This window comes from Hydra viridissima, unplaced genomic scaffold (genome assembly GCF_058129835.1).
Source record: "Hydra viridissima isolate aposymbiotic clone 2 unplaced genomic scaffold, HvirCarnegie_v1 scaffold_1, whole genome shotgun sequence".
NCBI classification, from domain to species: domain Eukaryota; kingdom Metazoa; phylum Cnidaria; class Hydrozoa; order Anthoathecata; family Hydridae; genus Hydra; species Hydra viridissima.
The window spans coordinates 39,572,099-39,599,966 of record NW_028324300.1 but is presented as its reverse complement, the minus strand read 5'-3'; the positions used below and the strand labels follow the sequence as shown (position 1 = coordinate 39,599,966).

General features: G+C 29.8%; 2 protein-coding genes across 5 annotated transcripts in view; both read left to right on the top strand.

The window, feature by feature from the left end:
• Positions 1-10,856, top strand: part of LOC149894940 (NACHT, LRR and PYD domains-containing protein 3-like) — a 40,704-nt gene extending 29,848 nt beyond the window's left edge. Inside the window, exons 8-9 of one of the 4 annotated variants that reach the window (XM_090076761.1) lie at positions 3,196-3,228; positions 10,276-10,856. Coding sequence is in view for 2 of the 4 variants with exons in the window: in XM_090076759.1 (XP_089932885.1) it covers positions 228-310 (83 nt within the window). In the remaining 2 variants the exon portion in view is untranslated. Of the gene's footprint in view, positions 1-227; positions 1,545-3,195; positions 3,731-10,275 lie in introns of those variants that run through there. The other 3 variants (XM_090076762.1, XM_090076759.1, XM_090076760.1) reach the window with 3 other exon arrangements.
• On the top strand, positions 9,015-18,107 carry LOC149894939 (uncharacterized). Its single transcript, XM_090080231.1, has 3 exons — positions 9,015-9,018; positions 10,276-10,347; positions 17,531-18,107. The coding sequence occupies exons 1-3, from the start codon at positions 9,015-9,017 to the stop codon at positions 18,085-18,087; spliced, it is 633 nt and encodes a 210-aa protein (XP_089936357.1). The 3' UTR covers positions 18,088-18,107.
• Positions 18,108-27,868: the final 9,761 nt, after the last annotated feature.

Sequence of the window (27,868 nt, the reverse complement as noted above, 5' to 3'; positions counted from 1 at the left end):
ATATCAAATTACTTTTTGAATAAAATATTTTTTAGTTATAATAAACTATGTAAAATTAAAAAAAAAGTTGACAAAATTTTATAAAGACTTTATCACTTCCTTCTAACACCTGTTAAAACCTCAAGCAAAGCTCAAGAGATTAGAAATGTTGTGAAATTATGAAAAATTATGTTTTGATTATATGTTTTAATTAACAACTGTTATGGTTTTTCTGTTCTTTTTTCCAGATACAAGAGAGCAAATAGCTGGTAAGCAAATTAATGTCACACATACACACACACAGTACTGTGCAAAAGAAAGTAGCTTCTAAGAGAATTTTTAATATTCAGGAGAAAATGTCAAACAAAATGAAATTAAAACTAAAATATAGGTACAAACATATTTTTTATTAAATTGTGTAGTATAATACAAGTTTTATTAAAAACATTTAAGTTTATAACTATACATAGAGACTTAACTAATATTTAATGTGACCACCTTTATTTACAATAACATCTTGGAGCCTTTTATTTATACTTTTACATAGATTTTCAATAAATGTGATACAGATATAGTACCTTTCTTCTTTGAGAACATTCCAAAGCTCATTTACATTTGTTGGCAATAATTCCATCTTTCTGTCTAAGTAGTCCCACACATGTTCGATTATGTTCAGAGCTCAGAGGAGGCCAAAGCATGGTTTGAAGCACTCCCTCCTCTTGCAGATTTGGCAAATAATTTTTAACTAATTTGCAAGTATATTTGGGATCGTTATCCTGTCGTAGGATAAAATAATCCCTGATCAGTTGTCGTCGAGAAGGCACATTATGGTTGTGTAAACTATTTTTGTATTTTTCACCTGTAAACTTTTCCGTTTTTCTAACAATATCCCCTACCTCTTTTATTGAAATACACCTCCAAACATGAGTGCTCCCTCCACCATATTTAATTTTTGATGCTAGACATGGCTCCTTCAATGCCTCTCCCTTTCTTCACCTAACATACTGACGAACTTTAATCTTTTTTCTTCATTACCTTTGCGTAGTAAAGGTTTCTTAATTGCTACAAAGCCTTTTAATTCAGATTTTAATTAAGAATCGTCGCACAGTAGATGCATGTACTAAAGTTCCACTTGCTCTTTTAAGATCTTAAATGAGTTCTGTGCTTATTTCTTGCGATTTTGTAGCGGTGTTATTTTTAAAAACTGTTCATCGCGTTAGCTTACCTTCTTTGGATGACCAGACCTCTTTTTATCCACTACATCACCAGTTTCATTATGTTTTCTTAACTATTTTTTAAGCTGACGCTCGCGAACAATTCACACGTTTGGCTAATTTAACTTCACTATAGCACAATATAATTTTATTATAAAACAAAGCTTTTGAAAAAAAAAATTTTTTTTAGATTAAAAAATCTGTAATTAACACAAGTACTCAACAGTAACTAAAAATTCCTCTCCACATTCTTAATTATTAAAAAATATTTCATAATAATAAATTTAAACAAAATAAATAAATAGTATAGTGGTTGATGTAATCAATTTCAAGTGTTGATCCTTGTCCGCAATAAATGAGCAAAAATTATAAGTGGGTGAAAAATGATATAAGTTGAAACCATCTAAAAAATATTAATAAAAAAATTGTTTTATTAACATAATTATTACTAAAATAAATAAATATAGTTTTATTTTAAACAATATCTTAGTTTAATTTAATAAAAATTAAACCAAGATATTGTTTAAGATAAAATCAATATTATTTACTTATATTTATTTAAATGTACATTTTTTAAAAAAACTCTTAGGTGCTACTATCTTTTGCACAGTACTGTATATATAAGGGTGGCACTAAAGTTTCTACACAATAAAAAACTCAGCTTCATTTTATTAATGAAAACGTCTCTGCAAATGGTGATTTATATGTTTAACGTATTTTACCAGCTTATAAAGAAGCTGTGAATAATAAAAATGCATTTTAAATGAAAGATGAAGCAAATTACCATATATCAAATAATGCAATGGCATTGATTTAAGAGAACCTCATAAAGGTTTTAACAAATTGGCCAGGAAACTCTCCAAACCTAAATCCCAAACCTAAATCCCCTGGAAACTTGCTGGTCTTATTTAAAGTATAAAGTATTTAAAGAACCAAGATTTAGAATAAAAGACCAGCTAATTTCCAGAATGGGAGAACTACAAAACTTGTGAAAGTTTTTTTTGTAGATTTTTGGCTTTGCAAATAATGGCAAAAATTTTTTCTGAGTTTTTATTTCAAGACACCAGAGTTTAGAAACTTTTGCACTACCCTGCATATATGTATGTTAGTGTGTATACATACATACATACATACATACATACATACATACATACATACATACATACATACATACATACATACATACATACATACATACATACATACATACATACATACATACATACATACATACATACATTCATACATACATACATACATACATACATACATACATACATACATACATACATACATACATACATACATACATACATACATACATACATACATACATACAGACGTACATACGTACGTACATACATACATACATACATTCATACATACATACATACATACATACATACATACATACATACATACATACATACATACATACATACATACATACATACATACATACATACATACATACATACATACAGAATTATATATAGCTGAGTTTATTTTGTGTGGATATATATTATGTTTTTTTTTTTTTTTGACTAGTATGTCAAGAAATATGAATATCTTCTAAAAGCATTACTTTTTTATTTACTGATAAGTATCTGTTTTTTGCTTCTAAATTCTAAAATCTATTTAAAAAAAAAAAAAAGAAAATAAATTAAAAATATCTTAATGTGAAAAAAGACATCTATAAGCTTTTCAGAGGCAGGTAGCGTTTTAAAGTTTTTTTATCGTTTTTGACCGTAACAAAAAACACCAAATCTGACTTTTCAACATTATTACAAGACAATAACAATTGGAAAAAAATATGGAAAAAAATTTGGGTTCCTTGTCACTTCGGAATGAGTATTTATTGCTTAAGCCAAAACATAAGTTTCACTTTTTGAATTTTTGCTGGGCATAAATTATTTAAATTTGTTTCTCCTCCGACTTCTTTCTTCATTAAACAAGAAGTTTTTTCTTAGATAAAATTTTATATACTGCCCTTTTTTTTTAGCCTTCCGTCGAGAACCTATTTACCCATTTAATGGTAAGAATTATTTAAATTTGTTTATGGAAATTTTTACATGGTCAACCCATTGATAATTGATGTGATTGCTTTATTTTCGAGAAAATTTCTTCGATTCGTTCACTTGCCACAAATTTAGAATAATTGATGAATTCGACTACTCAGTAATTGATAAAGATTTAGTATTTTACTAATTGTAGTGCAAACGATGTTATTTTCAGTTGCGTTTATTATCTAGTTAGATGGATCGTTTCGTCAGTTTTATTTGTCAGCGTCGTTTTGTAGTAAACTTTAATTTTAACATAGTTTCTATTTTGTGAGTTTTTCTTTTCAGTGTCAGTTTCATTATTTTGTTAAATTGCTAGAAAATAGTTATTATTTATGAATTTGTTATGTATCGATAGGTTAGCAATATGCATTAGACCATAGAAAAATGATTATATTGAAAAAATTTCATTTTTCTAATAATTTTGAAACTGTAAACATTAATTGAAGTATTTCTCGTGTGAGAAATAGAATCAAATACACTTGTGTTTTACTTTACTAGCCTTCGGAAATCGCCTTCGTTCGGCCTTATCAGTAGATCAACTCTAGATGGCAATACACCCTTATAACTTCTTATTTAAGTTTAATTGAAACTCTTTAGTCAAAACAACTTCTCTCTCTCTCTAAAAATACCCCTCCCCTACCCACCTCCTCACCTGTAGAGTTTTACGGAAATGTCTCCCTTTAACATATAAGAAGAGGGAAAAAAATAAGAAACTAAAGTGAGAAATATCTGTTTCTTTAAAAACAAATCCTTCCATTTATTTAGCGACTTAATTTTGGAAAACCACATAAAATTAAGAAAAGAGAAAAATAGCAGCCCCTTTAAATCAAAAATTGCACCCTTCTAACCCTGTTCTTCATTAAACTGAAACATTCTGTCTTCCCGTAAGACATAAAGCTGTGGACCACCTATTTCCTATTCATCAATACTTAATTAAGAATGGAGAAGACGCCGTGCATGTGCTTGAAAAATCTTGAAAATCTTAATTTACCTCTCGTTGAATTAAAGTAAGATGCTATAACTTGGAAACTAAGCAAATAGTTAGCAAATTATAAGAAAATACTCTGAAAGCGAGTAGCTTTTATCAAAAATTATCCAAAACGCTACGTAGTACCAATCAATAAAACGTAATCATTTCTAACTAAAATTAACAACTCATTTTCTCCCAACGTTTAAAATGGGAGATAAAACAAAATAATTCTAACCTCGCGATTTATCAAAATATTTTAATTTCGAATTGATTATATCAAAGTGATGTCAAATTATGATCAAAGTGAACAAAGCAAATTTATGGAGTTAATAACCTGTTCATTAGTGTCGCTAAAATGACTGCAGCAATAAGATTCCGATTATCCTCAGCTCTTTTAACCCTTAAATGCCCAAAGCAGCATAAAATGCTCAAAAAATTCTGATTTTTGGTACAAATAATCCTACTTGCTATAGAAAAATGGGGAAAATTTTCCTTGTCATAAAAACGACGTCAATGCACTTTTTTGAGTTGTATCAAATCTGATACAACGGGCATAATTGTACTAATATTTTAAACAACTTTAATTTTTTTGACTTTATCTTAAGTGTTCTAGCCTATTTAACGTCCTAAGTTGAAGCAGATTTCAAATGATTGTAGATACTCAAATTGTAGGGCCAGGGAATTTAAGGAATAAAGATAAATAATTACACTCAACAGTTAGAGGTTCACGAATGAAGAAGTGTCTTCTTTATTCGTGAACCTTTAGTTGTTCCTACAAAATAAATGTTACGCTTCCTCAATTCGACTATCAAACTATTCAAACATCATTGAAGTTGTGTTTATCAGGCAGTGAAGAAGTCAAATTGAGTACTAGATCTGCACTGACAGCTAAACTTGTATCAGAAATGCTTTTTAACTTCCCTTGATTAATATCAAAGTCATACAAAAAGCCTGAAATGCCACTACGACCCCAAAGCTTGAACCCCCACTTATGTGACTTTTTAGGCAAGTACTGACGCGGTAGGGACTTCCCTTTAAAAGGAACCATTATCTCAACAACAGCGTGAAACTCTTCTGGTGAAACTCTCAGAAAGTTTTGGCGAAGCTCTTTCACCCATGTTTGTAACTTCCATATGCGGTCATTTGCTTTTTCTTCCTCGGCTTTTTCTAAACTGTTTACAAAATGAATATTCCAAAGAATCATTTCAAATTTGTTCCTTCCCATAACTGAAGAAACCCCATCATAGGTCATAAATGTTTCCCAATATGATCTTCGACTTGGGAGCCTTACCAAACCCATCCTGAGAAATACACCAATAAACTTCTCAATATCCTTTCTTAGTATGCTTTTTTCTGTACCTTTTGATTGCAAAATATAAATATTTGTTTGCTCTGTGGTATTTTTCAGCATCTCATCACTAACAAGCAATTTAAAATATTGAAAGGGTGTTTTTTCCATATCTGGTGTTGGTGTCATTCCAGGCTCCTTGAAGTTTACGTCATTTAGGGGTTCAAAGTTCTTACTTCTCCATATAAAAGTAGTTGGTGTAGTATTATTTTTGTTAATAGGTGTCTCATTAGCATTCTCAACTGGTCTTGATGCTATACATGCTAATGGCTCATCACCACTTGTTGAATCATATTCATTTTCACTTTTCTTCAATATTAGTATTGGCTTCATCATTTCCCAAATCAAACTCATTGTCACTTTCATCACTCTCCCCAAAATCACTTTCTCCATCAAATACATAGTTTAAAATATCAGAGACAGTTATCTTTTTATTTTCATTCATCTAAACAAATATACAATAAAACTTTTTTCTATATTTGTTTAAATAAATAAAAATAAAAACTTGAACTTTTTTGAAAAAGCTTTCATACTTAAACGGCAATTGTATCAAATTTGATACATACAAATGCAATTAGCAAATGTTATGCATATTTGATAACCAAAAGGCATGAAGTAGTTTATAAAGTTTTCCTGCACCTTGATTCTAAAAAAAAAAGTAAAAAACAGCACAAAAATTTATAAAACCAATATGAAATAGAAGTAAAAACAACACTTCGTCGCGTTGGTTTGACAAGGTTCTAACTGACATTTTTGCCAAAAATGACTTAATCATTTTATTAAACTATTTAAATCATGATGAACAAAATAAACTGAAATTTACAACGGTATAGCGCAAAACAAGCAAACTGCTAAAGTGCCAAAGTTCTATCTGCAACTTTATTTAACTAATATTTAGTTTGACAAGGTTCTAACTAACAATAACTTCATAATCTCTTGCTGGTTTTTATTAACTATCATGATAGAGAATTTTATACCCATCAAAAATCATTTAAAAAATAGGTCTAAAAATCAACAAAAAGTGTTCTAATTTGACATTAACTATTTTAACTTATTAAATAAAAAATATCAGTAATATTAAAATTTAAACAACTTGTAATAAAACGTTTTTGTGGCAATAATAAAAATCAGGCTACGTAGTTAAAAGAGAAACCACGAAGAAAACAATTGTAGTGAAAATGCAAATAAAAACTGATGACCACGCTGAAAAACAAATTTTTTCAAAAAGGAATTACGCCTTTAGATATTTTTTTCATATAAAAGGAGAAGAAGTCCGTGTTTGCAAAACATTTTACCTAACTATACTGTCAATTTCACAAAAGCTAGTTTACACAGCTCACAACACCAAATATGTTAAAACAAATACTCCTGCACAAGATCTGCGAGGTAAAATCATGAAAGGCAAACGTACACCGCACAGTGCACTAAAACGTACAACAACTCAGCTAGGGATCACATAAAATCTTTTTTAATAGTTCAGTCACATTGTCGTGTAAGTACCAATAGAGCATACCTTGAATCATACCTTAATATTTCAAAAATGTATAATCTTTACAAAGAGAAATGTATAAACGAAAATGTTGAGCCAGTAAAAAAATCTATTTACTCCATATTTTCTCCACCGAATTCAATCTTGGTTTTCACATTCCCAAAAAGGATAGATGCGACCTTTGTGAGAAGTTTAAAGTTGCTGAAAACACTTTTAATGTGCTGTGCGTTATAAATGACTTTTCGTCAAAAAGTGTACTGTGCATTATAAATGACTTTTCGTCAAAAAGTGTACTGTGCATTATAAATGACTTTTCGTCAAAAAGTGTACTGTGCATTATAAATGACTTTTCGTCAAAAAGTGTACTGTGCATTATAAATGACTTTTCGTCAAAAAGTGTACTGTGCATTATAAATGACTTTTCGTCAAAAAGTGTACTGTGGACTGAATCAATGGCGGAAAGAAGTGGCAATGATCTTGCCATTGCCTTTTGCAAAATTTTGAGTGATGTGGCAGAGGAAAACGACGTAAGTGGCTTAATTACTTGGTCTAACTCCTGCGTTCCTCAAAATCGGAATAGTATATTATCAAATGCTGTGTTACATTTTTTAAGAGACAATCCTAACATTAACTCAATCACTATGAAATATTCCCTTCAGGTCATTCATGCGTCCAAGAGGTGGATCATGCCCATAGCGAAATTGAAAAGCTCATGAGGAAAACTGATTTTTATAGTGCAATTGAATTGATAAGGATGTTGAAACAAGTTCACAGAAAAAATCCTTGTCGTATCATTCAAATGAAACCACATGAGTTCAAGGAGTATTCAGTAAGAGCAAAGCTGTTTAATTACAAGTCAGTTCCTTTTTCTAACGTTGCTATTCTAATATTTACTTAAACATCTCACATTAAACATTTTAAATCTAGCCATGATCGCGATGGACCTATGAAATGTGCGAATGTCAAGTTCAATGAAAAACCTAACAGAAAGAATGCAGCAACAAGTCCATCAACTTCCACTGTTTTGAATGCAAAACCAAAGATTTAAAATTGTACAAAGGGACTTGCAGACTTAAAAAAAAACAGATATTAAAGCTGCATTTCCGTTTATTCCTCTCGAGGACAGAGATTACTATCGAGTTGTTCTTTTTTAAGGGTTGTACTTAATGTAATGATTTTAAAATGTACCAAAAAATGTAGTACAAAAAAAAAAAAAAAAAAGAGTAAACAAAATGTTGTAACCTTGTTTTATGACTGAAACAATAATCTAATTTATTAAAATTAGCTTTTTATTATATTATTGTTTCAGTTACAAAGTTTAAAGTAACTAACTGCTTCAGTCACAAAATTTCAAAGTAACTAACATGTTTCTAAATACCGTTAAACAGCAGTTAGAACCTTGTCATAGTGAGAATATGATTATTTCACTATGACAAGGTTCTAACTGCATTTTGGGGGTATTCATTTTTCTATGAAGAGTGAAACATTTTTTAATAAAAAATAGTTATACTTATAGGAAATGCTTATGTTATCATGAGTAAAAAATATTATCGACTGATTTTAATAATTTTTTATGGTAGGAACATAACAATTTTTAAAATTGATTTACTCAAAACTACTCGCGGATCAGTTAGAACCTTGTCAAACCAACACGACGACTTGGTAAACACCACGTGAACCACTCCTCGCAAATGCCGTTTTCAAATGTTTACAAACTGAAAAATCTACCTGGTTGAAAAGTACTAATTGTACAAAATCGAAAATTCACTTCTCACATTTGTAACAATGGGTGTTTTCAGATAAAAACAAGCTTCCATTTAAAAAATACAGTGGTTTAAAATTTGTGTATCAGATCTGATACCTGGGTCATTAAGGGTTAAGTTCATTTTGCTTGGTTGAACGAAAATAGAAACGAAAACAAATGCTAAATGTAAACTGTTGCTCTAAGAATATGGGTATCTAATGTTAACAGCTAATAGAAAACTAAGCAACTCATGTTCATAACATATCCATCCTTAAACTCATCAGCACCTGGTGACATTGACTTCTAAAATTTATAAAAAAAAAATTGCGTTGGTCAAATTGCAGCTAAAAGCAATCATTCAGAACTATTAGACCCTTAGAAACGCTTTAAGTTCAACATCAGTTTTTGACGTTTAATCGCTAGATTCTTGGTTTTAAGTTTATAAAGTTTCAGTTGCAAAATATGTTCGATTTCGAATATTGCTAACAGAAAGCACCACTTGAAAAAAGGATATTAGGTTAAAATAGATTGATAGAATAGGGTTTTAGTTCTTTTTTTTCTTCTCTGCGAAGTCTCTTGTTGTTTTTTCTCTTTTAAACAATTTCTTACAATAAAAAAAACTTTACCACTTAAAGTAAACTAATCGCTGTCATCCCTGCTCTTTCGATTTGTAAACACTGTTTTTTATATAAGAGGGTGTAATACAATATTTTATATAAATGCTTTTGAGGAAAGCACATCCAGTTGAGCTAAGTAGCTTAGTAACTACTATGTTTTTATCGTTATTTAGCTCAATATTGATTAGTTTTTTGAGGTCACGTATTTCAATTTTCGCTAACAAAAAATATAATCTGTTTTCAACTTGTTTTTCATTTCAAATGGGGTTTGTTTCGAGCCTAACAGTTCTATTCTGTATTTTTATCGACATGTTGAACTGAATTGTTCCCTTTAAAACCGACGTTTCGAATCTGAACTTAAACTGGGCTGTATTTATCGTAAAGTTTCTTCCCCTGAAAACATAACAAGAGTTCAAAAAAGGTTTTAAATATAACAGTTTAAATGTTTCAGTTTTGTTTGAGAGTTCCATCAAGAAGTCTTTTTTTATATTTTACACATGATGGGTGAAAGGAAAAATAGAATGTCTTTTTTTTTTTTGTAAATTTCAAAAAGAATATTTGGCAACTTTTTAATATAGTTTAGTTGAACAGGTTGTTATTAGATGTTAGTTTTTCAGGAAAAATATTCAATGATGTTGTACAGAGTTAAAAAGGTTTATTGATATTTCTTTAGCTTTTTGTAGCCGCACCGTGACCAATCCTGTTTTTAGAATAGAATCTTCACTGACGAACCTAAGTTTCTATAATTCTTGTTTTTGTAATTATTTCATCTATTTATGTACAATATTTTTAGGTATTATATAAATTATGTATTGCTTTAATTTTTCTTTAATGTTAATTTTTTCTTTTAGATTCTCGTGTATTTGTAAGTCCTATTGATCATAAGGTGGGAGATTTCTATTGGTTTGAAAAAGAAATTACTGGTAATTATTGGCTATAAAATAATAAACTAGAAGCTGCCATTTCTTTAACTTGTTGAGGGCATTTCTCAATATTAATTTCGAAAGTTTCAGATCTATTGTTTTGTTTATACTTTAAATGTTTGTTGTTATAGAAAATTGCTTTCCATCTCATTCTTTTTGTCAGCAAATTCTGTTTTCTTTTTATCAGGTTGCAGATTAAGTTTATTGTCGAATTTTTAGATTTTTTAAATCTATTTAAGACAAATAATTAAATGAGTACGCAGTAAAAAAATAAATACAGCCGATAAGAATTTAAACGTGTTTTCAAATATCACTGTTAAAGATATTGGTATTTAGAACAGTAATTAAAATAATTAGAGCTCAATTATTCTTTAACTTTATGCTTAAACTGATACTTAAAAAACAGTCAGAAAATATTAGTTTTGCCAATAAACAATATTAAATTTTGGGAAAGGAAATTTTTACTATTTAGTAGATTTTTGCGAATATTTTTATAGAACAAAAAAAAATTGTTTTTTTTTTAGATCTTAAAAAAGAATGTTGGAAGATAAGTAAAAGTAATAAAGATATTGATAAGCCGTTGCTATTTTTTTAGCAATCACTAAAGTTACAGGTAGCGGTCTCTCTGAATCACTAAATAATTGTGGAACCACCCTTCAGGCTAAATTTTAAGAAATTTCTATTGTTGATAATATCTGTATAGTCACAGACCAACTTGATATAAATTTATTAATATCTATATTATAATCGAACTAAATATTATACTTAAAGTGTTTATTTTCAAAACTTTAAAGTGTTTCAGTTTTTATGAAACCAATTTCTGTCAGCGAGTGAGATTTGTTAGTCGTCCCTAACAAAAAATTAAAAATACATTTATTTTTATCATACTGGATATTATTCGCTCTACAAATTCTAATTGAAAGAAAAATTCATTTGTCTTCATCAAATTTATGTTCAAAACATTCTTTATGCCTGACCTATCCTATTTGCCCGTTTATTTACTATATTTACAATTACTGTGAGGCGGGGTTTTGTTGTGTTACTCTAACTCTTCTGACAATATATTCAGGGGAATTGGGATGGGGTTTTGGGTGTTTTGATAGAGGTTAGGAGGTTTGGGTTAAAGGTGAGTGGGGATGCCTCTTGGTTCTGTGTAATGGTAGCACTCTGAACAGTATTAAAATACGCGCGTACTTTTCTTTACGCGCAATATTTCTCCTTTAAATCTCTAATAATAATAATTCTTTTCTTTTAATGTTCCGTAATCTTTAATAAAAAATTTCTCAACTTAAAATTATAAATGCTATATCTTTTAAACTCCTTTTATAAAATTAATCAAAACTCCTTTCGTATATCTTTTTTTTATTCAGCATTCACAGACTGACTCCAACTAACTCTAACTTCAACTTACACTTCTGTTTTGTATCTCCCCGTTCACCCATCGAACCCCGTTCACCTTCTCCGATCCTTTTCGACCCTCAGACTCTTTTTCTAATCTTTCTCTTCTAATCTCTTTTCTTCTAATCTCTTCTAATCTTTTTATATTTCTCACTCCACCTTTTTATATCGGTTCTAATGTTTTTGGGCGTTGGCGTCTTTACATTTTTTATTCGTTATTGTAAAATATTAATTAATGTCTTTGGGTGGTATTGCTTTAAAGGGCATCTTGTTTTACTAGAATTAGCTTCCTCGCATTACTATTAACAGCCGATAGAAGACTAAGCAACGCGTGTTCATAATGTAGATAAGCATGTATATCATTAAACCCATCCTTAAACTCCAAAGCACCTAGTAGCAGCACCGTGACCATTCCTGTTTTAAAGTCTAAATACTCAATATATAAAAAATGTTTAGGATATCTTATATTTGATGATAAAATAATGCAAATAAAGCAACAGGAGTATAAATTATCAACTTTAGTAGGATTGAGAAAAAAAAATATTAAATTTTGTCTACGTTTAATGACAGTTTTGAATATTACTTTTAAACTCATTTATTTGAATAATTCTTAGTTAACTATTTGAAGAGGATTTTTCCATTTTTATGAGAAAAGCACCTTTCGGCTTGTAAACGCTGTTTTTTGTGAATGACATTAAAGTCTATTCTAATAATGACATAAAGGTCTATTGATATTTCTTGAGCTTTTTGTAGCAGCACAGTGACCATTCCTGTTTTTAAGTCTCAATATTCAATATATAGGAAATGTTTAGAATACCTTATGTTTGATGATAAAATAAATAAAGTTATGTAGAGCGCCAAGCGAATCGGATTCGCCTTCCTTTTTTTTTTTTTTTTTTTTTTATTTTTCTTTTGTAATTTTTTTAAATTTCTGATTTTAGTTTCTTTACTTATTCAACATGTGGTCTCCTTTAGTCAGACTAACTACTTTTTTTATGATAATGATCTAAATTTTAAAATGAAAAGCCTCACATCAAAATTTCATTTGTAAATAAAAAAATTTTACTTCAATTCTTTCTATTTTGACTTTTTGGTCGACAGAACTCTTTAGATGATCAATAAGATCGCTCTTATAGCACTAAATAGAGGGATAAGAATGGAGTTTAAAATTTGTTTATCATAGTGCCAATGTTTCTCGATTTTAGCAAAAACAAGTATTTTTTGTTTGTTTGAAAGTTTCTATAAAAAAAAGTACAAAAACTCCAATCACGTTCTTATTTTTAAAAGTTGTCATGAGACGCTCTAAATATTCTCAGGAGAACTGAGAATATTACGAATGTAAAGATTCTCAAGAGAACTGAGAATATACGAAGCGTATCATGACTAGGGCTTCTCCTTTCCCGTAAAAATCTAATTCCCAGAATTCCGGGACAAAAATGATTAATTTCCTGGGATCCCGGGAAATCCTGGGGTTAGGTGACAAGCAAGAGGTGGGGAGATGTGTAAATTCAAATAAATATAAAAAAAAACGCTTTTTTAATACTATTACATTTAACAAGAAAATAAATACAAAATATTTCTTAGAAACTTAGACTCTTAAAACAAAACAAATATAAACTTCAATAACATTATATTTTTTATACAGATTAAATTTTAAAATAATTTTTTAAAAAACATAAATTGTCAATAGCGCTATCACTTAACGATGACCGAATTTTCGTAACAAAAAGACTTGCTGCCGAAAATGCTCTTTCTGAATCGATTGATGTTGGTGGGATAGTTAGTAGAGCATTATATAATTTTTCTAAATTATTTGTACGCTTTTTCGTTGCATAAAAAATATCCATTTCTTTTGTAATATTTTTAACGTCATATAATACATCTTCTGGACTCTCAATTCGACTAACGTTCGTAATGGCAGCATCCAATTTTTGATGAAGTGTTAATTCAGATGTTGTCTTCAAATTTGGTTCGGCCATAAACGACATTTCGGTCCGATCATTACTGCATTTTAATTCCTCAATTTCAGCGGAATTTCCACCACCATCAATATCCTCAACAAATAGCTTCGAAAATAATTTTTTAGCCGTAGCTTGAAGGACTGATTTGGAAGGCAATAATAATACAGAATCTATGTCCGATTCGTGTTTATAATTTGATGGATTATTTAAATATTTTAGCAAGCCAACTAAATTTTTATTCCGTCTTTCAACGATTCTCTGTTGCACATAATGCAGCATTTTAGTCGAAAAACAATCTTTATTTTTGCGCAAAACATCTAATATAAACACTAATACACCCTCTGCATCAAGTAGGGATGCGTTGCGTCGGCCAAGTCTTTCAATTCCCAATTTAATTGGTTGCAACGCTGTTACTACAGTCTGCACCACTAAATACTCATCTTCCGAAATATTGTTAATATTGTTGTGTTTAAAATCTATCAATGCTTTTAACATACATGTTTTTAATGCAATAAATCGTTCCAACATTGCAAGAAGGCTATTCCACCGTGTCTTTACATCCAGTATTAACTTGAGTTCTTTATTGTATGTAGTTTTTACGTATTTTTGTAAAATTTCATTTTTGAGTGGTGATTTACGAAACATTCGTACAATTCTCCGGACCTTTTGAATTGTTTGTGCAATACTTATGTAGCCTAATAATTCTTCAGTGATCTCAACTTCTCGCAAATTTAATAAATCGTTGTTTTGGCTTGACTGTAAATTCACTGAAGTTGTAAAATCGATTTCTTCAGACTCGTCATCTTCACTATTATTTTCATCAGAATTCTGACTGTCTGATGCATTACACTCACTGCCCGATGAATTTGAAGTCACTGATTTTTTGTAGAGAACATAACAAACTGGTAAATGTAGTCCATGTGCATAACAAAGTTGATGTTCCATCCCGCTTAATCTTCCATCCCGCTTAATCTTCCATATTTTTTCATAGCTGATGCACCGTCAGTTACACTAGAAATTATATGCTTCTTTGTAGATAAATTAAATTCGGATAACTTATTTTCAACCATATCAATAATCTTTTCAGCTGAAAGCGACCCAACTATTCGAATCATGCCCAAGTTCCAAAGCCTAGTTAATGAATGCACATTTAAATTCAAATAGCGACGATTTTTTAAAGATGTGTATTCGTCCATCGAAATAGAGAATGTTGAGCCACCTTGAATTTGCATAGTGTTTTCCTTAAGCACTCCTTGTTTTGGTGGATGGTGTTGACTTTTTACAAAATTCATTACATGTGAAAGGTTTTTTGTCAATATCATTCCTTTATCAGATAAAGATTTTCTTATAAACTCAGATTTTGCAATGGCATTAATAGAAAAGCCATCTATACCCGCAAATTTTGAAACAACTTCTAAAGATTCCTTTTTTATAAATGACGTAATTTTAGGTTGAGCATTTCTAACTTCAAAATTTGTTTCTTCGTTTGATCTTTTTTTCGTTTCTTCTCTAAAGGGGCCCTCATTATGATCAATTACATACCCAGGACCAAAAGAAACGTGTCTGGTCATTGAAAATGAAAAATAAAAGTTAATTAAATCTTTTAAAAGTCAAAACTATTTAAATATTTTAAAAATTACTTTAAAAAATTGTTTGCGCACACGCGGGGCCCCGGGAATCTTCTCCGTCCACCCCACTCCCTCCCCCACCCCCTCTCTCGGCGGCTATGCTTCCATGTGAAGATTTTTTAAATAACGAAGAAGACCACTTGTTGAAAATCCTTTACACATTGTTGTTTTACATATATTACAAGTGGCAGATTCTGTGTTTTTTTCTTTGGTAAAATTTTGCCTTGCCTTAGATCCACTTGACATGATGCGGTATATTTATTATCCTATTAATTAAATAGATAAAAATATACTAAAATATAAAACTATATTACCTACAATAAAAATCCCGAATTAGTGTGCTGATTGTAGATTAATTATTTTAAATTAGTTAAAATTACTAAACATATATTTTAAACTTTACCTACTTGGTTTTTCACTGATTTCACTTTTTACATACTGACTACTTTCTTAACGTAAATAATTACTTTACTTTCTAACTACCAACTTTTATGCGTAACTAATTACTTTTTTTGCACGTACAAGTATTTGTAACTTGTCCGTAGTTATTTTATATTTAACATATCAGGGACTCCCCTTTATTCATTGTAATTTCTTGCAATTGTGATTATTTATTAGATTAGTCACCAATATTTTGCAGTTTTGGTTTGTGTCTAAGATATATAAAATATTATTATTGAATTTGATTTATAAATGGATTTGGTTTGTTTATTTAAGCTTTATATGCTGTAAGTTACAACATATAAAATTTAAGTAAATCAAATCTATTCATAAATCAAATTCAATAATATTTTATCTATTTTAGACACAAATCAAAACTGCAAAATATTGGTGATTTAATTGCCCTTTATAATATATCTTCCTAATTTTTATAGAAATTTACAAAAGGGAAAAGGAAGTAATTTGTACTCAAATTTTGAGTAATAATATTTTAAAAACCTTTATAAATGTTTAGAATGTTTTAAAAAATTACCGGGATTCCCGGGAAATTTCATTGAAATTCCGGGATAACGGGATGGTTTTTTACCTCCGGGATTCCGTTTGAGAAACCCTAATCACGACAATTAGAGTGAAGAGAACGATTTCTAACTGCATATTAACAGAACTTTAAACGCTTCCACAAAATTAAACCAGAATGAGGTTTTAAGTTGTATTTGAAAATTCGAATGTTGATTCGAATTTTCAATTACAACTGAAACTTTCACACTCTGGTGGATTTTCATAAACAATTATGAGCGAACGAACGTTTTTCAAACGAGAGCATCGCCGCAGGAGTTGAGTTGTTTCACGGATGAAAATCCCTAACTTTATTTATTTTCTTGTAAACAATTATTTCTGAACGAGCGGTGTGAAAAAGTAAGTGTTCATGATTTTATTCTTATGTATAATGTTAGAATTAATTTTGAACAGAATAATTTATTATAATAATATATTTGTTTAAGTTGAGATTTTAGGTAAAAAGCGATAAAAAGTTCAGCTAAAACAATGACGTAGTATTTCTTTGATTAAAGTTGTAAAATTGTGTTTTTTTGGTTTTGTTAAAAAGATTATTTGATATTTTTTCTCTTCAAAACTAGTTTGAAAGTTTAAAAGTAGATGACCATGAAATTCTTATGCGATACTCTTCGTTTGAAAATTTTAAAAATGTATTTTCTAACCGCTTTGACAATTTTAATCGACTTTTACCGCTTCTAATTGACGTGCTTTCGTTTAGTTTTTAATATTTTTCGTTGCTAAAGCAAAGAAATAGAAAGTGAAATGTTTTTATCTCATTTCAAAAGTAAATCATTTTGCATCAAAAATCTCACGCGACTTTAAAATCAATTTGCGCGCTCTTTCAATGCTTTTGAGTAAGCATCTGATTGGCTGACTTGTTATTCGTATTTCTATTGGTTGTAACGCGACCAAAGTTTGAAAACGGCGTACGACAAGTTTCATAAAATATTTTAGTTCTGTATTTCGTAACTTATTTATTTGTTTAGTAAATATTTATGAAATAAAAAGTATTTTTGGAATTGATTTGTGATCTTTCGGATTGTTTTAATCTCTTCGATATACAAAATCATATCCGTTTTACTTTTATTAAACACGATATCGTGTTTTCAAAATGTTTAAAGTTGATTGTCTTGAGTAATTGTTGTTGCAAATAAATATTAATAATAATATTAATATGTTGTTATTCTTCTTCTTCTTCAGATGACACCCGAGAGATATTCATCAAGTGCTTCTTTGAAGCGCAGGCGTCAATTACCGAGGACTTGAAAAAATCAATCGATGAACAAAAGTGGACGATTGATATAAACGATAGAACAACTGCTCATGAAGTTTCACATTTTAAATATTTCATGGAGAAATTGTCTGCCGCAGGATGCAAGTTGAATTTATTACGTGTTTATAAAAAGATTTTATCTGAGGATGAGAAAAAACTTGTCACTTTATGTTCGACCAACGTTCGTAGTGTCTCGTTAGATCATCCAGTGAAGATCGATGGATGGACACCGACACATAAGATTGAGCGGTTAAACATCCATGGTTATACTTTCGTATCAATTAACGAGTTTGAACGTTTTGTCCTTCCATGGATTCGACTCGCTGAAGTATTATATCTTTCCCTTCACTACGACACGAACTTCATCGACGACATTTGTGAATGGCTTCGTGGTTTGAACTTCAAGGAGTTGAGGATCTACTACCGTGGAGAATGGTTTTATTACATCGAAGAGTTTAAAGTAAGAAACACGAAAAATGTTTAATATGTTAAATAAAAAATAAATACAAATGTAAATATGTAAAAAGTATATGTAATACAAGAAAGTTTTTTTAACATCGAAGAGTTGAAAAAGTTGAAGTGATAAGAATTACTTTTGATTGTTTAAATATTTTTAATTTGTTAAATAAAAATGTAAAATGTATAAATAATGTGAGAATTATTTATGAAATGAAATATAAAACAATTTTAGAAAGAAAAAAACAATTTTCTTTTAAAACATGAAAGGTGGAAAAAAAACGGAAAGAATTTCATTTTTATTTGGAGTTTTTGTTGCGAATATTTGTTGTATATTAAAACTGAAAGTTTTTTACTTCAAAAACTGTAATATTATAATAATTTGATGTTTTAATAAACTTCAAAAAATCACGGAATTATGATAATACAGTGTAATTTTATGTATTGATATTATAATAATGGAAATATTTTAAGAAATAGATTGTTTTTTTGTTGTCGTCAATGGTAACTGTTATGAAAAAAAATATTCGAGTTTTTAAGATGAGATTCGATCATTTTTTAGAACGGAAAGTTTTTTTTAATGTCAATGAAAAAAAAAAAAATTAGAACTCAGAAAATCGAAAAACAAAATCGAACGGTGGACATTTTTTTTCTCTCGAAGGAGGACAACAGTGTTATTTTTTTTTTTTTTTTTAAAAAAATAAATGACTTTTACTGCAGATAATCAGCTAATGTTTTGTTTCTAGAAATTTTCGGTTGTTTTCAAATCAAGGTTTTTTTCAAGCCCAATCATTTTGATTGATTTCGTATAAATTGGGTCATATAATTCCTGCTGTTTCCATAGCAATCAAAATAACCTTCAGAGAAAATAAAATGGTGATTAATGTCCGAATTGGGATGAAGCTCTTCACTTACTTTACAATTATCTTTCAAATGGCAAAGAAGTAAAGGAACAAATGCTGTTTAAGTGAATTACAATTTTGTTCAAAAAGTGATGAATGCTTAAAATGTCCAGTTGACATTTTAAGCGTTGTTTACGCTGTTCGTTTTTGGTCCATTATCAGCCACAATCATTAAATACATGGCAAATGAAGAGATAATGACATACAACTGCGTTGCATTAAAATAATTATATTTGTTGAATGAACCTCATCATTGATTTTTTTTTTTCAGGAAAAATAAAATCAGAAACTTTTCTTTTTTCATTAAAGAAATTCCCATACTTGATGTTTTACATACATACATACATACATACCTGCATACATACATACATACATACATACATACATACATACATACATACATACATACATACATACATACATACATACATACATACATACATACATACATACATACATACATACATACATACATACATACATACATACATACATACATACATACATACATACATACATACATACATACATACATACATACATACATACATACATACATACATACATACATACATACATACATACATACATACATACATACATACATACTTGATGTTTTAGTGTGTTAAACTTGGTATAAAGTGTTGATTCGAAAAAAATATACATGGAAGGATAGGCATACGTGACTTCACTTGTTTGTTATTTAAATGGTTTTGACAAATTATATAGTTATAAGTTTTAAACCTCAGATTCAGAGGCTGCTTTAAAAAATCCCCCTAACTCCACTCCGCAGTGGATAATTTCGACTTTTTAAAATGGGAATGAAAATGAGTAAAACTAATGCCGAAATTTTAAAAAATGTGATCGGAAGAAATTTACGCTAAAACCATTTTGTTGTAATTTGGCGTCTGAAAGGGCCTGCGATCCAATAATTATGGGTGGTTGTAGTATTGAAGTGTTTTTATGTGCCTAATTGCTATAATTGTGCTATATATAGCACAATTATGGCGACTATTAAAGTAAATATATATTTATTTTAGCGACTTTAACTCTGTTATATAGAGTAGAAAATTTATTATATGTGTTGGCTTAAAAGTAACAAATGTAAAAGGTGTTGATCTTCAAAATATAATTTATAATATATAATCGGTATTATGTGTTGTACTACATTGGATGCCTGTTTCATGCTGGATATCTGCCAGTGGTACATTATGGCTCTAGCTATAGATATAAAATAGAAGTTGTCTAGGCGGCAGTCTACTCTAGAACTAAAAAATGAACCATCACGAACGCTTTGCCACTTTTTGCAGTTTTTACAAATCCATTGATAAACATTAATTGCATTTTTTAATGCATTTAATCCAAAAGGAAGTCGCCATGTTTCACAATAAAAAATGATTTAGCAAGTGTCTTTATTGAAAGCCTTTTAAGAACGACCATTGTTTCTCTTACAATAATGCATACATCATAAAAGTTTCAGTTTTTTCGTTATGTGTCGTCTTGACCCAATGATATATATTAACTAGATGTCTAACTTCACAAAATTTCCGTAAGAAAAAGTGAAGCATGTTTTTTAAGTTTTTAATGCCGGTACCCGTTTTATTTTAACTGACAATAATTGAAATCTTAGGTCAACACATTGATATATATTAATTATATATCTAACTGCGGAAGCGCGAGTTAGATATCTAGTTAATATATATAATTGTCTTGACCTAAGATTTCGTGTTCTTCCACTACGAATGTTGGTGCGCTTAGCCTACCTCGTGGCATTCTTTTGACAAAATCAAAGTAATTTATTCATAAAACTTTAAAAGTTCATTAAACTTAAAAAAGTTTTTTTTTAGTTCATTAAAAATAATCAAAAACTTGATTTTTTTACTTTTAAAACCTTTTTTTTGTTAATAAAATTAAAACAACAAAAATAATAAATTTTTTACCTTTGATGAAATTTGTAATGCTTGTAAAGTTTTAAGTTTATAAAAATAATGTTAATTATGCCATGGTAATTATGTAATTATGTAAAGTTTTTCTTTCTTTTGTTTTATGTAATAAAAAAAACTCCTCCGTAAGTACTGAAAAAGCGTAAGGGTATTTTTATTTTACGCCGCTTAACTGAAGGATAATCGAAAAGAAATACCGTTAACTTCACAAACTTGTCTTTGAAAACTGTTTATTTCCCTCTGCGCGAAAGCTTCGCGACCCTCTAGAAGACTCAGTAAACCAACTGGCGAGATCGAAAGATAAAATCGAAAAAACAGCGCAACGAGTGGGGTGGTGTTGCACATACTTTGCTAGTTAAATAAAAAGAATTTTTTATTTCGAGGAGATCAACACATTTTACTCAGTATTGATTGCAAATGGTTGGCGTTGGGTCACTTTTATTCAAAATTATTTTCGTTGCTCCGAGACAAACTAGGTGCATGTAACCTAAAACAATGTCATTGATCAGAGATGCACCTTAACTTCAAAGAGGGATACCCCAGTCTGATAACCACTTAAATACAACAGTTGATTACTTGAAGCTGAAAAACTTCAAAAATTGATATAACTGCATAAATTTCGCAAAGTAAAACCAGCACATCTAAAAAAGACGTTGTCCCCCTGTCATTCAAGCTTGCTAAAGTAACTACAGTAGCTTCCGAAAGTATGTAAAATAGCTAAAAAAAAAAAACTCTCAAAAACGAAACAAAAATCAGTTTACTCTTGATATTCGCAGATTTTAAAATTTTTATCATAAAATCCTTTTTATGTCTTTTTTTTCAAAGCGTGCTAACGTAGATAGATACATTTCACATATTTAGATCGTTAGAGAGCTGGCCGGCCATCTTGTTAGAGAAATAAACCACAATTCTGGCGGGGGCGAATTTTTATGCTATTTTATAATAACCAATAACACCCCAGAAAACAGGCCACGTGAATGTATATTTTCAACTGTTCTCACCAGACTCATGAGCCAAATATTTCTAACATCGACTCATCAAATGTATCGATGGTTTTTCGGCTGAATTTCTTTTTCGCACTGATTTACGGCAAATGTTTTTCATGTGCAACTAAATTTACGGCTAAATGTTCTCTTATGCTCTTAAGGTTTTTTATGGAAAAGTGTAATAATTCATTTTTGAATCTTTAGCGCAAAATCAACACTAATTAAAGTGTTGCTTTTCCAAAACAAAAATGTAGACCCCAGCTTGCGCTATACGTTCGTGTCACCTAATATTATTCCACCTACAGCTGCAATTAAAAGCTTAGTACATAATCATTAATCAGAATTAAATAAAATCAAAGTCATTAGTTCATATTAAAACAGACCATGCCTTTATTGACTGTAACTGAAATAACATAAAAAAGATCAAAGTTTAATCTTTGGGAATTTAATCTTTTGTATGTATAAACAAAAACTCTATCAACTCCTAACATGCACCTTTTCGAATTTAGAATTATGTCAGTGGTAGAAAACATTCAACTAATGCAGATGGCCATGACATTTCACAATATATTGCAGCCACGTAAACTAATTGTACTACTGATGACAATTGGTGTTCAGAAAGCTTTAGAAAAAAAAGGCTGAAGAAAATTTGCCAGTTCATCAAGCAGGGTGACTTTGTCTACGTCAAGAGGCAACTCGGCTTTCCCAATTCTTTTTAGTGAAACCTGTACTTCACGCAATAGGTCAATTTAAACCTTGTCATTGTGACTGTATGTCGTTTGTTGATGTTTCTGCATCTTTCTCGTCATTACCGGAAATGATCTTCTAACTCCATCAACTTGCACGTTTGAGCTTTGATTTTAAATTTTCCAAAAGAAGTCTTACCTTTGGAGCATGCTTGCGCTTCATCCACCAGCTCAGCCTTAAAATGCAGTGCTGACACAATATCTCGACATTTAATTGACAGACCATCCACTTCAAGCTCTGTACTTAGGCTGTCTACAGTCAGAAATTAGCGTAAAGCATGTGCTGTACGGTGCTGCACACTTTCAAGTTTGAGCAGGCTCGAGCGTTTCTTCATATTTGCCGCATTTGGCAAGTAGAGATCAGAAACAACGTTGTTAAGAGCTGTGTATGACACATATCGCATATCGGATTGAAACTCTCCCACTAGTTTCTGCACATAATCAGCAATACCACAACCAGTTTTTTCTGTTAAATCATGGCAGCCTAACGTAACAATGTTGAAACTCCAGTTCTTGATAAAGCTAGCTCTGACACCCATTTAGCGGTTTGTCTTGTCTTTGTGTTGCAGCATTTGGCAGTGATGTTGTTGGGAACACTTTTTGAAAAAATCCAATCATACTTTCCTTTGCATTAGCTTCAAAGAATAGATCTCGGCAAAACCAGATGACCAAATCTTAGTAATTAAGATTAAAGTCATGCGCTGTTATAGAAGTAATGGAACTTGTCTCTATACTAGTCATTGGGTTATCATTGTCTCAAACTTGTTATGCTTCTGGATGTTAACATTTTTTAAGTTTTCTGTGCATTGTCATCCTTCAGATTGTGTTTTATACCAACATGCAAGTTGTTTCTGAAAAACTTCGCAAAATGTGACCATTACTTATAAAAACGACTTACAAACGTAGAAATAAAAATAAAATATTAAAAAAATAGAAATATTAAAGACGTAGAAATATTAAAAGACGTACAAAAAAGTACACACGGAGACACATTAAACCTGCCATATAAATAAAATTATTAAACCTGCCATGAAAATTTTTATTTCACTGTGCATCACGTTAAGAGTGTTTTCAAACATTAAACTTTACTCGGTTGATAAAATAATATAAAACTAAATACATTAAATAATGATATAATTTAATACGTTACAATGTAATATACAATAACATAATACATTATAAAATAAAACATAATATATTATAATATAAAAATATAATATAAACTGTATTATGATATGTTATATAATTATATGATTATAATGTAATATTACATGATTTACTACAATGTATTGAATTATAGTGCATTAATAAAATTTTTCCTGCTGCCAAAAAAAATTCTATTGTCTTTTGTATAAATTGGCAGCAAGTTGAGGCATGCAGTACCCTGTGGTGTTGCTATCACACAGTATAGACTATGGAATCACATATTATTATTGTCAGATAGAAAATTAGCGTGGCATTTAAGGTCTTCTGAAGGACGAACTTTGTATATGGATGATAAGCATTTTGCTGAGATTGTTCTCTGTATTTTATGAACTGTACACTGCAATATGTTCAATAGGCAGGTTTTTAATTGAAAAATTGGGGGCTGTTTTTTTTTTTTTAATGTTACCCAATTTCTTTGATTTCTATAAACAAGTTTTTCTGATTTGATCTTAGACCATGGTATTCGTATTTTGAATATTGACTTTTTATGGGTTTTATCTTTTTTAGGCTATCTTCACTTTCATTACATTTTTCTTGTATTTAGAAAAATTTGCAGAAGTTCTTGATCATATATTTATCAACTGAATGGAAGAGATTTGCACAGGAGATTCATTTAATCAATATTTAATTGAAACTATTGTTGAGCATATTTACCAAGATAACAAAGATGAACAAATATAAAATGGAATCTTTCCTTGAGATGCTAAGTGTCTTGGGATCGATGGGAAGTCAATTTAGAGAACGAAAGTGATTAGGAAAACATACTTTAGATTTCTATTCTTGTGATGTTTTCCAAAAAAAAATCAGACACTTCCTTTGGCTTTTAATAGGAAAGTTTAAAATTTTCAGGAAATACCTGTCACAATATATAGGAAAACAATTGCTTTACATATTTTTACTTATCTAACCCTTCTTAACTGTTCAAATTTTCAAATAACAGCTTCTATGACTGCATTTTTACCAAATTTCACTAAAGGACTTATCCTATAGCAAACATTTGTTTAAGTAAATTATTAGAAAAAGAAACTTATACAAATGTTTCTAACGAATCTAATAAGTTTGAAATGGTAAGATTACATAAAGTTTTGGTTACAAAAAAAGAGATCGTTGTCGAACATTGCTAACAGGAAGCTGGGAACTAACAATGAAGCATTTCTTGTAAAAGGACAGTTAAACTAAAAACTTTTTTTTTCAAAAATCCTGTTATTTACAGGTGATGAAAAAACTTTTTGTAAAGCACAACAAGTAGAGCAAAGGAGCTCAATAGATGCTGACTTTTACTTGTCATCTATATCAATATTGGCCTGTTTTTTGAGTTGACATATTTCCAATTTTAGTTAACATAAAACGCAAGAATTCAAAAATAATTGGATTTTAACGTTACATTTCTAGTGTTTCAGTTTTTTACTTAATACATCAAGGGTGCAAAGGAAAACAAAATCTCTTGCAATATATAAGAAATGTTTAGAATGTCTTACGTTTAATGAGCTTTCTAACCAATCGGCAGATAGAAACAAATTATTTAAAGTGCTAAACAAATTCACAATCAGTTTTTCTTTTCAACTTGTGTAGGGACAGACCAAAATCACGGTAAAAAACAAAAAAAAAGAAAACCACAGAAAAAGCAGAGCAACAAAGTACGTCATTCTTTTTAGAAATCTTAATACGCTGCTGTTCTTTTTTCGTGGTTTCCTTTTTTTTTTTTTTAACCATGATTTTCGATTTTAACAAAACTGAAAACAAGTATATTGGTGGTTGAAAGTTTCTATTAAAAAAAGTGCAAAATTCTTTTAAAGATGAATTTATTGACTTTTACTTTGTAGTTTTAAAGAAAGTATTGCAGGTATAAGGTTCACTGAACAGGTGCAAAATTTTGAAAAGAAATTACGACATTCAACGCTGGACAAGTTGCAGACAGTGAGTTTTTTGTTTTAATGACAAACTTAAACTATTTTTTCTTTAAGTTCACGTTATACATTTTGTTAGACACAATATCTTGGTCTTCAAGGAGGTGTTACTTTGAAAGAGACTGTCAGACGAATAATGAAAATGGTCATGGCTGATAATTTCGTCAGGTTAGAATTATTTTGTTCTATCTCCTATTTTAAACGTTGAAAGAAAGTTTTTGATTTTTTTCTATAAGTAAAAATTAATTAAAATTTTATTGTTACTTTTTTGAGAAATAATAACTTATTCTTTAAATGATTTATATTTAAAGAAACTATTTAGAAAAAAAAATTTAAAAATAAAATGTATTTTAAAAGTAATCATCACTTAGTAAAATTAACAATTCATTTTCTCCCAGCGTTTAAAGTTAGAGATAGAACAAAATAATTCTAACCTGACGATTTGGCAAACAGCTTTAATTTCATGAGCCATGGAAATAAGCATGCTTTTTCTGTCCTGCAGCTGAAGGACATTGTTTGTGGTTAGTAAATAATTGTATGTATATATTTGAGTAAATTGAAAAAACTTGCTATTATGGTTTGAAAAAGAGTGTTTTTGTGAAAGAAGACTTTATTTATCATGAAGTCAACTGACATTTGTCTTGCAAAACTAGTATTTTGTGATCAAATAGTTCCGTTAAAATGCTTATCAGTGTTTATGTTCTTTGTTAATAAAATTTATAAAAAATCAACCAATAAAAATCTAACTTGTCTTTGAGTGCTCGCACCACTGACTTGTGATCTTTTCAGATATACAAACCATTACATCTTAACTTTATAAATGATATTGTAAAAATACAATGGTAACAACATGACAATCAGTCCTAAAGTTTTCACTTTCACAAAAATTCTTAATTTTTGGGTTAAATTTTATGGAATTGGTTAGAGACCGCCGATCCGTTACTGTTTATCGGATTGCGGATTGTTCACCGAATTATCTATGCTAAACGGTTCAAATTACTTACGGATTGATTTGATCCGAAAATAATGTATCGGAAAAAAATTCGTTAAAATTTTTTCGGATTATTTTTTCGGATTGAAATCCGATTCGATACTTTCGGATCGGATTGCAATTCGAAAAATATTTTTCGAACGGAACCCGATCCGATATTATTTTTACGGATTTATACGGATTAAGAATAAGGAATGCTTTTGAAATAAGATTCTTTTTTTTTTATTTATAATATTCAAATATACAATGAAAAGAAATGATTTCCATGTTAAGAAATAAAAAAAGTCAAAATCACACTGAAAGTTAATCATTTTCCAAATTCATTTCCTGGTCACACAATGTCCTGAATTTTACTGAGTTGCTTAGTGTTTTCTTTCATATATACCAACATCTCAACCTTTGAGGTTGAAAGATTGGTTCTTCTAGAGCTGTATATATTCCCTGCTGTTGAGAAAACTCTTTCAGATGTTGGTGATGCTGCAGGTATACAGAGGTTTTTTCTGGCCAGCCTTGACATCATTGGGTAAATATACTGGTAAATATACTTGTTTCACCTCAAGGAGTAACGTAACCTGCACCAAACATTTTCTTCCTCAGTTGTTCAGTGAAATCAAAGTTGTCATCATCTTCATCATCCAACATTGAAGGGGAAGGAGTGCTTTGGCTAGCCAAAATTTATTTTTTTGACAGTTCTTCCATACCTTTCTCTACTGCAGTTTTGACTACTTCAAAATTTTCTCCCTCATCCACAAAGCACATGCCCTTCCTGTTAGGATTTAAAAAATGAGCAATAGAGAATTCAATATTCATCAGCTCCCCTTCGAATCTTTTCTTTAGATCTTCATTGAATTAGTGAGCAAGCTCTAATGACACCTCGGTTTTTGGCTTAATACAGGCCTTACATTTTGCCTTGTTTTCCTCCACCTTGCTGAAGAATTCTCAAAAATTAGATAGCTTAGGCATCTGAAAAGATGAAAAACATAAAAGAAAATAAAAATGGAATAAATCAGATTATTTGATTTTTCTTTCATATTTGTCTGAACAAAAAATGATATTTTTGAGGTCTGCATAAAGTTTTCATTAAAAGAACTAATTATTTAAAGGTTATTTGCCTTAATTGTTGAAATG